The sequence below is a fragment of the Anolis carolinensis genome, chromosome 2 (assembly GCF_035594765.1).
Source record: "Anolis carolinensis isolate JA03-04 chromosome 2, rAnoCar3.1.pri, whole genome shotgun sequence".
Classification (NCBI taxonomy): domain Eukaryota; kingdom Metazoa; phylum Chordata; class Lepidosauria; order Squamata; family Dactyloidae; genus Anolis; species Anolis carolinensis.
Window position 1 is genome coordinate 233,507,535 of NC_085842.1, and position 13,835 is coordinate 233,521,369.

The 13,835-nt window shown below is 42.2% G+C and overlaps 1 protein-coding gene across 2 annotated transcripts in view; it reads right to left on the reverse strand.

The window, feature by feature from the left end:
• Nucleotides 1–13,835, reverse strand: part of adamtsl1 (ADAMTS like 1) — a 671,866-nt gene that overhangs the window by 339,737 nt on the left and 318,294 nt on the right. The window contains exon 1 of one of the 2 annotated variants that reach the window (XM_008103489.3): nt 1,841–1,977. The exons of the other annotated variant lie outside the window; for it this stretch is intronic. Within the exon in view, the coding sequence (XP_008101696.2) occupies nt 1,841–1,897 (57 nt within the window). The 5' untranslated portion in view covers nt 1,898–1,977. Of the gene's footprint in view, nt 1–1,840; nt 1,978–13,835 lie in introns of those variants that run through there. 2 annotated transcript variants of the gene reach the window in all.

Sequence of the window (13,835 nt, forward strand, 5' to 3'; positions counted from 1 at the left end):
TATATTAACTGCCAGCAAATTATGGGAGTTGCAGTTTTCCAAAGTCTTTAACTTTCTCTGCTGAAGAGAACTGGTGCCTTACTCGACCACAATGGCCAGGATTGCACCGAATGGAATCACTGATGCCAGATTTCCAGGATTCCTCAGCATTGAGCCATGGCAGTAAAAGTGGTGGCAATCTGCATTCATTCTACAGTAGGAAGGGAGTCAAGCCTTGCAATACAAGACGGTTGTCATCACCCTGCAGAAAGCGAGAAAGGGTGAGTCAGCAGCAACTCCGAATCCGGGAAAAACTTCACTTGCAGCCCGAGTGGAGTTCTGAGATCTAGAAAATCAGTGTTTCCCTCCAACTGCACCCCAAATAGCCTCTGGCACATGCTTTCACTCTCTTCTCTCACCAAAATGCAGCCAAGGCTATTTCTGGACCATTTCTGAACCAACTTCTCTCCTGGAGCAGTGGCAGCAAACTATACCCTAAGCAAGGAACAGGGGTGCATCTACACTGCACAATTAGTCTAGTTTGATCCCACTTTAACGGCCATGGCTCAATGCTATGGAATCCCGGGATTTGTAGTTTGGTGAGGCGCCAGTGAAGACTAAAGACCTGGAAAAAGTGGGATCCCCTAGCATTGAGCCATGGCAGTGAAAGTGGTGTACACTCATTCTGCAGTGCAGATGCACCCCTTGTTTTCAGTGGCTTAATGAAACTTGTAGCAATTCCAGGAAAACTCCTCATCATTATCATCATTTCCTTCCTCTTCCACTTCCTCCCCCCCCCCCCCAACCTCTGGGTACATCCACACTGCAGAATGAATGAAGTTTCACATTACTTTAACTGCCACTCATCAGCAGTATGGAATCAGGGGACTTTTTACAAGCTCTGCCCAAGAGTGCTGGGATCTCACCAAACTACAACTCCAAGGATTCCACAAGTGGGGCCAAGCTGCATTCATTGTACAGTGTAGAACAGCCATGGGCAAACTTTGGCCTTCCAGGTGTTTTGGACTACAACTCCCACAATTCCTAACAGCTTCAGGTCCTTTTCTTTTCCTCCTCGGTAGCTGACTCAGGTATTAACTGGCCCTGATGGTTTCATGCCTGGAATTCTTCTGCTTTCAGAGTGTTGTTTTTTATTTACTGTCCTGATTTTAGAGTTAATACCTCCCAACAAAGGATTCCTCCAGGCAGGAATCAGGCAGACCTTGAAGCTGCAAGGCTATCCAGTGCTAATCAAGGTGGCCAGTTGCAACATTCACACCTGCCCCAAACAGACAAGAGTTCTTTCCCCCACCCTGGACCTTCCACAGATATATAAACCCTACTTGCCTAGTTTCCAACAGACCTCACAACCTCTGCCATAGATGCAGGTGAAACGTCAGGAAAGAATACTTCTGGAATATAACCATACAGCCCGGAAAACTCACAGCAACCCATTTGCCCATGGCTGTTGTAGAAGATACTCTATGCTGAGAAGGGAGTTTCAGGAGAAGTCCTTAAATCTCTCTCACACACTCTCTCTCTGGCTGGATCCACACTGCCATACAGTGTCCTTTGAAACTGGTAGAGACTCATATCATGCACTCCTATAGTTAATAGGCAATGTATATCCAGCCTCCCTCTCTATGTTGGAAAACTTGCCTGAAGATGGAAAACTTTCCTTGGGAGAAACCTCAACTTCCAATACCCACACGCACAAACACACACTCTGTGTTTTCCCTTTGCCGGCCCGGCTCCTGGGGATGCTGGAAGCTGCGGTGCCTCCTGTCCTGCTCCTCCAAAAGGAGAGCTACAGCCTGGCGCCTTCCTGAAGCCAAGAGAAAGAAGAAATGCCTTTCTTTACCAGGAGCAAAGAGGCCAGGAGGAGCAGCGCCCGACCTCCGCCGCCGCCGCAGTCCATGCCTGGCGATGGGAGCGAGGGCGCCTCCGCTGCTTCTCCTCCTCGCCGCCGGCTGTCAGACTGGAGCCGCGTCTCCCGCTTCTTCCAAGGCCCCCTCGCAGCGCAAAGGAATCCCTCTCCAAGCCCCCCCCCCTCCCGAAGAGGCAGCCAGCCAATCAGGACCGGGCTGAGCCGACCTGCCGGATGACAAAAGAGGGAGGGGGTCCCAGCTAAGGAGAGGAGGGAGGGGAGAGAGAAGAAGGGGGAGAGACCCAGCCAGAGGCTGGCCTCCCCTCCATCCAGTATGGTCTGATCATTTCCTTACTGAGAGCATCCCATCAACGAGACCCCCATGGGTCACCCAGTCCACCCCTTTTGCCAGGAAGGAGCATACAATCCAAGCACTCCCAGCAGATGGCCATCTAGGCTCTGCTTGAAAACCTCCGCCACACTCCCAGGCAACTCTTACTGTCAGGAAGTTCTTCCTAAGCAGAGAAGTCAGCCAGAGCAGAGCATTTCATGAACCAACCTGGACACAGCATATTACAGTAGAGTCTTGCTTATCCAACCTTCGCTTATCCAACGTTCTGTATTATCCAACACAGTTTGCCTTTTAGTAGTCAATGTTTTTGTAGTCAATTTTTCAATACAGTAGATTCTCACTTATCCAAGCCTCGCTTATCCAAGCTTCTGGATTATCCAAGCCATTTTTGTAGTCAATGTTTTCAATATATCATGATATTTTGCTGCTAAATTCGTAAATACAGTAATTACAACATAACATTACTGCATATTAAACTACTTTTTCTGTCAAATTTATCATATACAGTAGAGTCTCACTTATCCAAGCTAAACGGGCCGGCAGAAGCTTGGATAAGCGAATATCTTGGATAATAAGAAGGGATTAAGAAAAAGCCTATAAAATATCAAATTAGGTTATGATTTTACAAATTAAGCACAAAAGCATCATGTTATACAACAAATTTGACAGAAAAAGTAGTTCAATATGCAGTAATGTTATGTTGTAATTACTGTATTTACGAATTTAGCACCAAAATATCACGATATATTGAAAACATTGACTACAAAAATGGCTTGGATTATCCAGAAGTTTGGATAAGCGAGGCTTGGATAAGTGAGACTCTACTGTAACATGATGTTTTGGTGCTTAATTTGTAAAATCATAACCTAATTTGATGTTTAATAGGCTTTTCCTTAATCCCTCCTTATTATCCAAGAGATTTGCTTATCCAAGCTTCTGCCAGCCCGTTTAGCTTGGATAAGTGAGACTCTACTGTACACTGCGAAGTTTTGGTGCTAAATACGTAAATACATTAATTATTACATAACGTTATCGAGTCTCGTTTATCCAACCTTCACTTATCCAACGTTCTGTATTATCGAACACAGTTTGCCTTTTAGTAGTCAATGTTTTTGTAGTCAATTTTTCAATACATTGCGAAGTTTTGGTGCTAAATTCGTAAATACAGTAATTATTTCATAATGTTATAGTGTATTGAACTGCTTTTTCTGTCCATTTGTTGTGAAACATGATGTTTTGGTGCTTAATTTGTAAAATCATAACGTAATTTGACGTTTAATAGGCTTTACCTTAATCCCTCCTTATTATCCAGCATTTTCGCTTATCCAACGTTCTGCCGGCCCGTTTATGTTATGTCCTACCGATGCAGCCTAGAATGGCTAGGATGTTGTACTACCCATTTTAATAGTAGTTATTGCTGTGTTTTATTAATTATTCTTTTAAATTGAGGTTGCACCTTTTATTTGTAATGTGCTGTTTTATGTTGATATTGTTATTGTTTAATATGTTAATGTAATTTAGCTGTATTTTATGTGTTTTATGGCACTATTGTGGAGCCTCAACAGTGCTCCATGCAGTCATGCCAGCCACATGACCTTGGAGGTGTCTATGGACAATGCCGGCTCTTTGGCTTAGAAATTGAGATGACCACCAACCCCCAGAGTTGGACACAACTAGACTTAATGTCAGGGGAAAACCTTTACCTTTACTACCTTATGGCACTACTATGTGCTTTCTGTAAGCCGACCCAAGTCCTTTTTGGGAGATGGTGGTGGGATGCAAATAAAGTTATTATTATTTCTTTATTTTTAGTTGCAGCATCATACTATCAGCTCCTTTTTGGCTTCCTGTTCTTCCCAATCTTTCTGGTCTTCTGGCCTTTTGCATATGACTTTGGTTTGTTTCTCTCACTCTTATGTGCATCTACACAAGGCATGGGCAAACTTTGGCCATCCAGTTGTTTTGAGCTTCAATTCCCACATTCCTAATAGTTGGTAGGCTGTTAGAAATTGTGAGAGTTGAAGTCCAAAACAACCGGAAGGCCGAAGTTTGCCCATGCCTGATCTACACTGCAGAATGAATGCAGCTTAACACCACTTTAACTCCTAAACTCAATCTCATGGAATCATGGCTGTTGTGGTCTTATGAAATCTTTAACCTTCTCTGCCAAAGAGTGCTGATGCCTCTCCAAACTACAACTCTTGGGATTCCATAGCATTGGGCCCTGGCAGTTGACGTGGTGTCAAACTGCATTCATCCTACAGTGAAGATCAAGCATGGAAAATCTTCGGCCCTCCAGGTGTTTTGGACTTCAACTCTCACAATTCCTTACAGCTTACTGGCTGTTAGGAATTGTGGGAGTTGAAGTCCAAAACACCTGGAGGGTCGAAGTTTGCCCATGCCTGACATAGATGCACCCCTTGAGGACCAGCAAGGCTGCAAGCTGCCCTTGCTTGCATGTTGTTCCATTCAGCAGGGAAGCTTAATCCATGGCAATATATAACATATGCTGTCTGGGAGATGGCGGAGTGCATCATAAGAGAGAGGAACCTTTCCAAAAAGTCAAATCAATCCTCTTCTAAATAAGCTCTTTGTAGCCACACATCCTGCAAAACGACGGCCGGCCAGCTATAAAGAGCGTGCCAAAGGCATATAAATTTGAGATGGGATTAAAAAGGATTTCCAGCATGCCTCACTACTAACCTCCCCCCCCCCCCACCAATCCTCAACATACACTGAATCAGTTTGGAAACTCTCATGGGAAGGGGTGTTCAGATAATGGATAAATTGAAAAATGAACAGAAAAGAATTAATAGAACAAAAGCCCTCTATCTTTCAGGAGCAGGAAGATGGGCTAGGGCAGAATCCAGGTAGGTATTTCAAAAAAGCACAAGACTAAGTCAGAGAAGTTCTTTCCAAAGGGTTATTTGTTGGTGCTTAGCATATTATTTGTACAATAGCATGTACAGTGGGTCCTTGATATCTACTAGTTCCAGGATTTCTGTAGATACCAAAATCCATGAATGCTTAAGTCCCTAAGGTCACATCAGCCTTATGGCTGCCTTCAAAGGGCTGTTGAATCCATGGATGAAGAATCTGTGGATACAGAGGGCCAACTATATATAACATAGTGATCAGTGCTCTTTAGTCTTTACCCAATTTTGGCCCCCAGATGTTACTGACAACTCATATCACTTTTGATTATCCACCTTGTGTACTAGATATAAGGAATTGCAAGCCAACGGCTTGTGGCTTTAAAGTTAGGGAAAGGTTAAAGAACATTTTAAAGTCAGATATCATATCCAAAAAGCCTTGTATTTAATTCAAACCCACACCCCACTATCCTGACTAAACTGAACAAACTTCAGCCTTCCAGATGTTGCTATATCACAACTACCATCTGCTCTAGCCATGATACCTATTGATGAAGAATACATGAGTTGTAGTCTAGCATCTGGAGGACCATATAAAGAGACCTGGCAAACTGAATTCAGTCTTGAATTTGACACATATACCCTAAGGCAAGGCCACAGCAGGGTTTTCTTGGAAGAATTGATTTGGAGGGGGTTTATACTTGCTTTCTTCTGAGGCCGAGGAAGTATCATTTGCCAAAGTTCGTCAAGTGGGGATGCAGTTCTGGTCTCCCAGTGTCCTACATAGTCCAACACACAAACCAACACACCATGGGGACTCTAGTGTGCTTTCTATTAAACACCAGTTACCAGGCCTGTAGCGAGGGGGCGGTTTTAGGGGTTCAACCCCCCCCCCCCGAAATTTTTCAGGTTATAAAAAAACCTGGTTTACTCATGAATTTTAACTGGTTAACCAAATCCCCATGCTAAGTCTATGAGACACAAAACATTAAGAGTCCCTCCAGGCACTATCTCAAGCAGATATTGACAGGTTTGTAGCGGGGAGGGGTGTGTGCTAGGGGTTAACCCCCCCCCCCCCGAAATTTTCAAAACCCCACCCGAATTTTTTTCTGGCTATGGCCCTGCCAGTTACTAAGGGCATTGTAAGAATGGGAGTTGCTTTGTCCCAGGGAACTCCATTACATACAACCCACATAGCCTGAATTTCAGGAGTTCAAGTGCATAAGTAGGGAGGAAAATGGGTTCTTTGGTGGAATAGCAGATTCCGTGTTTCCCTGAAAATAAGACAAAGTCTTATATTAATTTTTGCTCCCAAAGATGAGCTAGGTCTTATTTTCAGGGGATATCTTATTTTTCCATGAAGAAGAATTCCTATTTATTGTTGAACAAAAAAATGAACATTATTATATACTGTACAGTAGTTGTCATCACAAACCAGCATAACCAGACAAACTGTGAATCCTATCAAGAATTTCTTGTTACTACCATTATTTCTATGTAAAACAATCTATGGCACATAAATTTACTGATCCTGTATGCTCTGGTGTTCTGTTCAGCAGGCATGCTTCCAATTTTTTTTTCCTAGGTCCTACTTTCAGGGGAGGCCTTATAATTTAGCAATTCAGCAAAACCTCTACTACGTCTTATTTTCAGGAGATGTCTTATTTTCAGGAAAACGGGGTAACATGGTGCCTGATCTAAGAAGGAGATTCTACCTTCCTATTCAGGCCAAAACCCAGCCCGATTAACAATTGAAAGTTTGGGTTTGGTGAAAAGACAGTTTCCTCTAACATGCATGGAAGAGCAGGTTGGCTCAGGATGAATAGGGTAGTACAGTTGATAAGTGCCATTTCCTAAGTCCCAGTTTGTTTCAATTTTGTGCCATAATAAAACTATTTTTGCTCCTTTACAATATTGAGTATTCTGAGAACATCAAATGGTTATAATTCCAGTTAAATCCATTTCAATTCCAGGTTATCAAACAACAAAATGGGGAAAAGTCCAAATGTGTAAAGATTTGTGGGCTGGGCCATTCTGGAAGCTGCAGTCATTTCTAAGCTCTGCCAGACCTTAAATAAAATGATGCTGGTGTTCAAGGATGCTGAGTATATTAATAACTAGAAGGCAGGGAAAGATAATTGGCTGCTGTTTGGGATGACCGTATCCATTTTTATTTAATTTATTCCAAAACTAAAGTAAATAACTGGAAACAGAGATCATGGTTGGGCCCTGGGACTAGGTAAGCCCTAGTACTGGCTATATTTGTAAGTATTACCCGATATACTCATGTATAAGTCTACAAATTTGGGTCAAAAATTCAACCCCAAACCCTGGATCAGTTTATCCAGTTATCAATGTAAGAACTATACCTCTTACCAGAAAATGAATCATACCCTTCTCTGAATAGAGTGGCAAAAGGCAACAGCTCATGTTGCTTCTTCCCTTTCTGAAGTGATGGCCAGGGGCAGCTGCCCACTTGAAGTGGCATTGGTGTTTTCCCATCTCCATGGAATGACGCTTGACTTATCAAAATCCATAATTTTGGCTCCAAAATCTACCTTCAACTTATACATGAGGTTGATATACATGAATATAAACAGTGGTATGTACAGACAGTCCCCGAGTTACAAACATCTGACTTACAAATGACTCATAGTTAAGAATGGGGGTGAGACAACAGGAAATGAGAGAAATCTGCCCCTTGGAAGGGAAATTTCCTGCTGACACAGTTATGGGGGAAAGATGTTTTCACTGAAGCTTTATCACCAATTCTTGTTTCCTCAGAAAGCAATTTTTTTCAAAATCCACTTACCACAGGGACAGAAAGTGAGGTGAGATCTTCTGAACAGGGGCACAGACAACAAAACAAACACCACAGGGATGTTAACACTTCCCTATGCTTTAAAATATATCTTTTTGGCTTAAGTTACACTTAAAAAATGTACTTGTTCTGACTTACAAAAAAAATTCAACTTAAGAACAAACGTACAGAACCTATCTTATTTGCAATTTGGAGACTGTCTGTAGTCCTGCAACAATCCTGATCACTACTAGCTAGTGACTCCAATGTTAATGGAGTTTTAGTCCAAACTGTAAAGATATTATACAAGGGACCAATCACCATAACCCAGTCAGCATCTTGCACAACATGTATAAAGTTTGGATTAAACTAGGAGCAGCCACACTGGCCCAGACATATGAGCCAGTAGGAGCCACTGTTCCTGCTGACAGCATGGAACAACATTGACACTGCAAGGAGTATCACAATGTTTACTTCCAAGGCTTGATCCACACTTATGAGGTCAAGAAAATATATGCTGAGGTTATAAGCACACATACATTGATGCTCATGCACATACATATGACCTGTGTGATCTTGGCCAAAGTTAGAAAGTAAAGGTATTTTCCTTTTCAGTACAAGAAAACATAGGTCTATGCTTGTAAGGGTTGTAAAATTGAGGCAAAGATTCCCCCTTTTGCCCAAAGTTTCAACAGTCAGGTAACCTATCATCTGCAGCTAATTAAAACGGAGCCTATATGCGCACAATTTACAAACCTATCATTGTCCTGTGCATTGAAGTCAACAGGAATTTTGTATGTGGAAAAACGTCAGAAAAAATATATTAGTAGCTGCCAAATGGTGTTGCCTACAGCCCTCAGACACATAATTTGTCAGCAAGTCTTTTTTGGAGGGAATGATTTATATTTAATAAATAGTACTGCTATCAAATGCAAGAGTTTTGCAGTCGAAGACAACTCTGCATACCACTTGCCAGGCTTTAGACTTAAGTCTGGTTCAGACATAACATTTTCCAGACATAGGAAAACTAGGATACTACTGGAGTTGTTTCCATTACCAGACACATACACAAATATGTTGTGAATCATTCATATACCTTTGTCTTCAACTGCTTTCCCTATACCTGATTCACTGTAATTGGATGGCAGAACTCCTTTGGTTTGCCGCAGTGCTTTGCGGAGGCTTTAGCAGCTTAGAGAAGACAGCTATGGTGTTCCCTACATCACAGAAAAGATCAAATGAGGTTTGGAGAGTAGTGGCACTGGTAAAGCACATTTTGCCTTGTATAGTGTCTTAGAATACTTTGTTTATGAGGTGTTTAAGAAATTAAGTAAATAAATAAATGTGAAATAATGGAATGAGTGTATTTCACCACTTATGCTAATTTTACAACCAATTAACACCAGAACTCCAAGGCAACATGGTCATTACTGGAATGACTCCACCATATTAAGGGACTCTGAGAGTTCCCATCCTGCAAAATAGGTTTTCCAAGCTCTAATAAGCTCCAAGCTCCAAGGGGGAAATTAAGAAAAAGAGAGACAGACAAGAGACAGATACACACTTCAAGATTGGGCAACGGAGAAAGGCTTGAGACTAGTTTTTGCCCCCACCTCCAGTCATCCATAGCAGCCCCAAAATGAGCTGCCACATAGCTGAAAACAAAATCAAAATCACACCTCTGTGTCTATTTTCTGCAAGTTTTGTATTTATTTGAGGTATGGAATGTGCTTTGGAGAGGTTCAGTGCCACTTCCAAAATTGAAAGAGATTCAGCATAGTCTTCAGGGGTCGGGAGTGAGTCTGTTGGCCATTCACATCCAAGGGGAACCACACATGGTCCAAAACCTTCAGGTTTCCCACCTCAGTTTTAGTTCCCCTTTCTTCCTCTTTCTCCTACCACAATTTTTCTTTGTTCATGATCCTGAAAGAGAGCCATTACCAATGCAAGAGGTCAGCACTGAGCTCAATTAACTCTGGTTCAGTGCTCCATTAAATTGAGAGGGACCTTGTAAAATATTCAGTTTATGGTTTCCATTTATTGTCATGGTTCATTTGGCAAGGAACAAGTTTGCTCCAGCATCAAGACAGAAAGTTTGAACATTACTCTTAGGGAGCAGTAGATTCCAACTAGTTGGGAGCTGTTTCAACCTGATGTTCCCTCAACATAACCACTTCACTCAAGGACCAACCATCTAATATGACATTAAAAAGTAGTGAGGGATCAGCTATTCAATAGTTTGGGGTGTGGGGGGTAATTAACATGCAAATTAAATAGCAGAATATCCCAATTCTTCAGGTACTCCAAAGAACACAATGTGAAAGACTATCATGGAAATCTGCTTCAAAGCTGAAACATGTCAGAGCCTCAGGAAGAGACAGAGCACACAGGTGGTGGCAGAAATAGAGAGGATGGTCAACAAGGACATTAAAAGGGCTATGTTCCTTGAGATTAAGATCCTAAAACGGAGTGCTTGAGCATGTGATAACACTGTGTTAAAAGAGAATTAAAGGAAAGAAAGTCTGGAGCCAGTCAGCTTCATATTATAGGCTATCACTTGTGGCCGAGTAATGACTGTCTTCCAAGTGTAGATTCTTAGCGGTGGGTCCGCAGATGACTGTAGAGACCTATTCTGGATCTGCATGGTCTTTCACAGTGAGCACATACTTTTCCAGATGGAATGCGGTCCTGACAAGGGTTTGCTTGCTACACCTTCCTCTTGGCACATTTCTCCCTTTTGCCCTCTGTTCGTACCTCTATTCGATGCTCGTTTATAAATCTACTGTTCTCTCAAGCTTTGTTGTGCACCTGCAAACATCACTTTCAACTTCTGGAAAGATTTCATCAACATTGCCTTTAAAAAAACCCGCAAATCTCTTGGGAAGACAAGTGGACAAGCATCCTGGAAGAAGCAAAGACCACCAGCATGAAAGTGATGATTCTCTGTCATCAACTTTGCTGGAGTAGCTACATTGTCCAAATGTCTGTTCACCACTTCCCAAAGGAGTTACTTTACTCTCAGCTTAAGAACAGAAAACAGAATGTCAGTGGACAGCAAAAGAGATGGGCTTAAAGCTAACTTCTAAAAATGTGGAATAAACACTGAGAACTGGGAAGCCTGGTCCTCGAACACGCTAGTACCAACAGTACTGTGGATTTTGGTATCCCTACGAATGTCCCAATCCTCAAACACTCTCTGCTTCATTCAGAAAGATACTGCAGTTGCAGAGGGGTGGAAGCCATTTTGGGGTTCTAGGGGGATGTCTTCTGAAATAGGTAGAATGCAGTTGCAAGGATTCTTGCAAAAAGTTTTCTGGCAGATGTCAAAAGGGAGATACCTAGATATTTCCACAGTCTGTTCTTTCTCCCTTTTTGAAAAGGGTGATTATAATGGCAAGAGGTTCTGATCCAGGAATGGTTAACTCGACGACTGGTGGCCTCTCATCTGTTGCAGCCTTCATCCGCCATCACAGCCATTGTACCATGCTGTTTCTGCTCTGCCATTGGTGTATTCAGATTGTTCTTTGTCTGGTTCCTCCCCCATGACCCTGCTTCCCTCTGGGAGTATATTAGCTGAATTTCTGTGTGAGACAGGAACCTCAGGTTGCAGATCCTGGAGTATGTGTATATCTGAAGTTGTGGAAAGTTGATGGAGGATAAACCACACAGCCTGCCCTGTGATTCTTCAATTGCCTGCTCCCTTTAAACATCATTATTTATTATTTACTTTATTTATAACCCACCTTTCTCCCAAGACAGCTAGTAGAGGAAACCAAGATTGAAATACAGCAGACCTTTGATATCCATTAGGTTTTGGTATTGTGGATACCAAAATCTATGAATACTCAAGTCTCATTATATATAATGGTGTAGCAAAATGGTGTTCCTTATATAAAATGGCAAAATCAATACTTGCTTTTTAGATTACAAAACATTTTCAAGATATGGGTGGTTGAATCTGTGGATGCAGAATCTGTGGATATGGAGAGCGGATTATACATTTCAAATATCAATCAGAGGGGCTGCTGTAAATAGAACTGGCCAATCTGAGGTTAGCTTCAGCCTTACTGATATCTTTCAGACTGCAAAATGAAGACAAAGTGCAGACTTCACTCCTGACAGATCGGTAGTGGAACAGAACTAAGAAGAGCCACCTATCGCCAAAGGCTATTTAATTCCTTCCTCATTAGATCCTTTTTAGTTATGAACATATTAAAGCCGTAGGAGCCTGGTGAGGCAGGGAGGATATTCTGGAGGTGTGGGCGACACTGCAAAATAACACAGCAGATTTCCTCTCCTGGATCTGGACTGGCTCTCGCCTTTGTTCCTTTTGTTTTCTCCTGTCAGATGTTGGAATTAAAGCAGCCCCTATGTGTTTATAAGCCGGAGCTCTGGTTAACTATGCCGCAGGCCTACAGCAAGTTTATGTGAAATGAAAGCAGAAGCAAGAGAGGGTGTCAGGACTGTCTGAAGCATCACTCCAAGCTGCACCGCTTTTACAATGCTTGATGTAAAAACCACCCGCCCAGACAGCAGAAAGCTGTTAGCATCCATGTGCCTTATAACCGGTGGAAACAGTGAAGTAAACTTTGGAGCTGATCTCCCTGGAGAGAATCGTTTACAGCTCTCACTCTGGCAGCCACCTGTCTCTTCCTTTGGATACTGAACATTCTGATTTCCTGAGCATCTTATTTATATTGCCTTTTCTTGGTGTTAACAATTGTTCCCAAATTGCCACACGTTATATGGCTGGATATGCACTTGGCAGGTTGACCTCAGTACAAAGAAGCATGTAAACATACGTGAGATTGTGTATGAGAGAGAGGAGGTAAGAGACGAGAACTGGAAAGAAAAATTGCTGGAGCGAAAGAAGGTGACAGAAAAGGTTTCCTGGATGGGAAAAGTGCCAAAACAATAGGTAGAGAGAACGTGGAGATCATTGTGATCCTTGTAGGAAAATTTTATCTTTATAATAGTGAACAAAAAAGTCTGCTTTTAAAGAAAGTTTTTTTAAAGCAGACTTTTTGACGAAGGATGGATCTACATTGCCAAATAATGCAAAATGAAACTTCATTATATGGTCAGTGTAGAGACCTATATAATGCAGTTGAAACTGCATTATATTGGTCCCCTCTTTCAGTTTGCCTTGTGCTAGCTTGAAAGAAGCAGCTGGAGATCGGCTTCCTATCTTCACGAAGACCACAGTCTCGGGGCACTGGGCTCCCTTCTTTACACAGGTATGTTGAATGGCTTCTAAGAAGGGCCAGGGAGAACCAAAGGGTAAAGGGCCTGTCAAGAGCTCCCTGGCCAAACAGCTTCTTCCACAGGATACCACAACTGAGGAGGGCACAGCTGCCAGTAAGAGGGCTCTTATATTGCTGCAAGTGGGGAATTTGAAAAGAGGCCTGGTACCCCTCTTCAGGCTTTCGGCCAGGCATCAGATTCAACAGTGTTGTACTCCAGGGCAAGAAGCACTTCTGTACTTAACCACCAAACTCCAGTCCAAGTTAAATCAGCAAAGCAGTTTATTGAAGATTATATAAAAAGCAGTTCAGAAAAAATAATAAAAACTTCAAAGTATAAATGTATGAAATAGTCCACAGGATTCAAGGTACAAGAATAGTCTCCAAAACCCAGAACAAACAGGGCATCAGCACAGGAATATAAAAGAACCAGGATACACAAAGCAGCATAAAATCCAATGCAAAATTCCAGGAACAATCCTTCAAACTTGGAATCATGAAACATGAACAAACGAAGACATGAAACTAGAATTCCATTGGAAGTCTTTACTAGATCTTGGCAAGAGATGTTGCCTCAATAATCAATGTTGACCAGATTGCTGGAATAAATCCCTGGCCTCTCTTAATATACACATGAAATTATGCCATTTTCCCTTACTACCTGATAACAGCTTCTTCTCTAACAAGCACTTTGACCTTCAGAGATTCTGCTGTGCAGCAC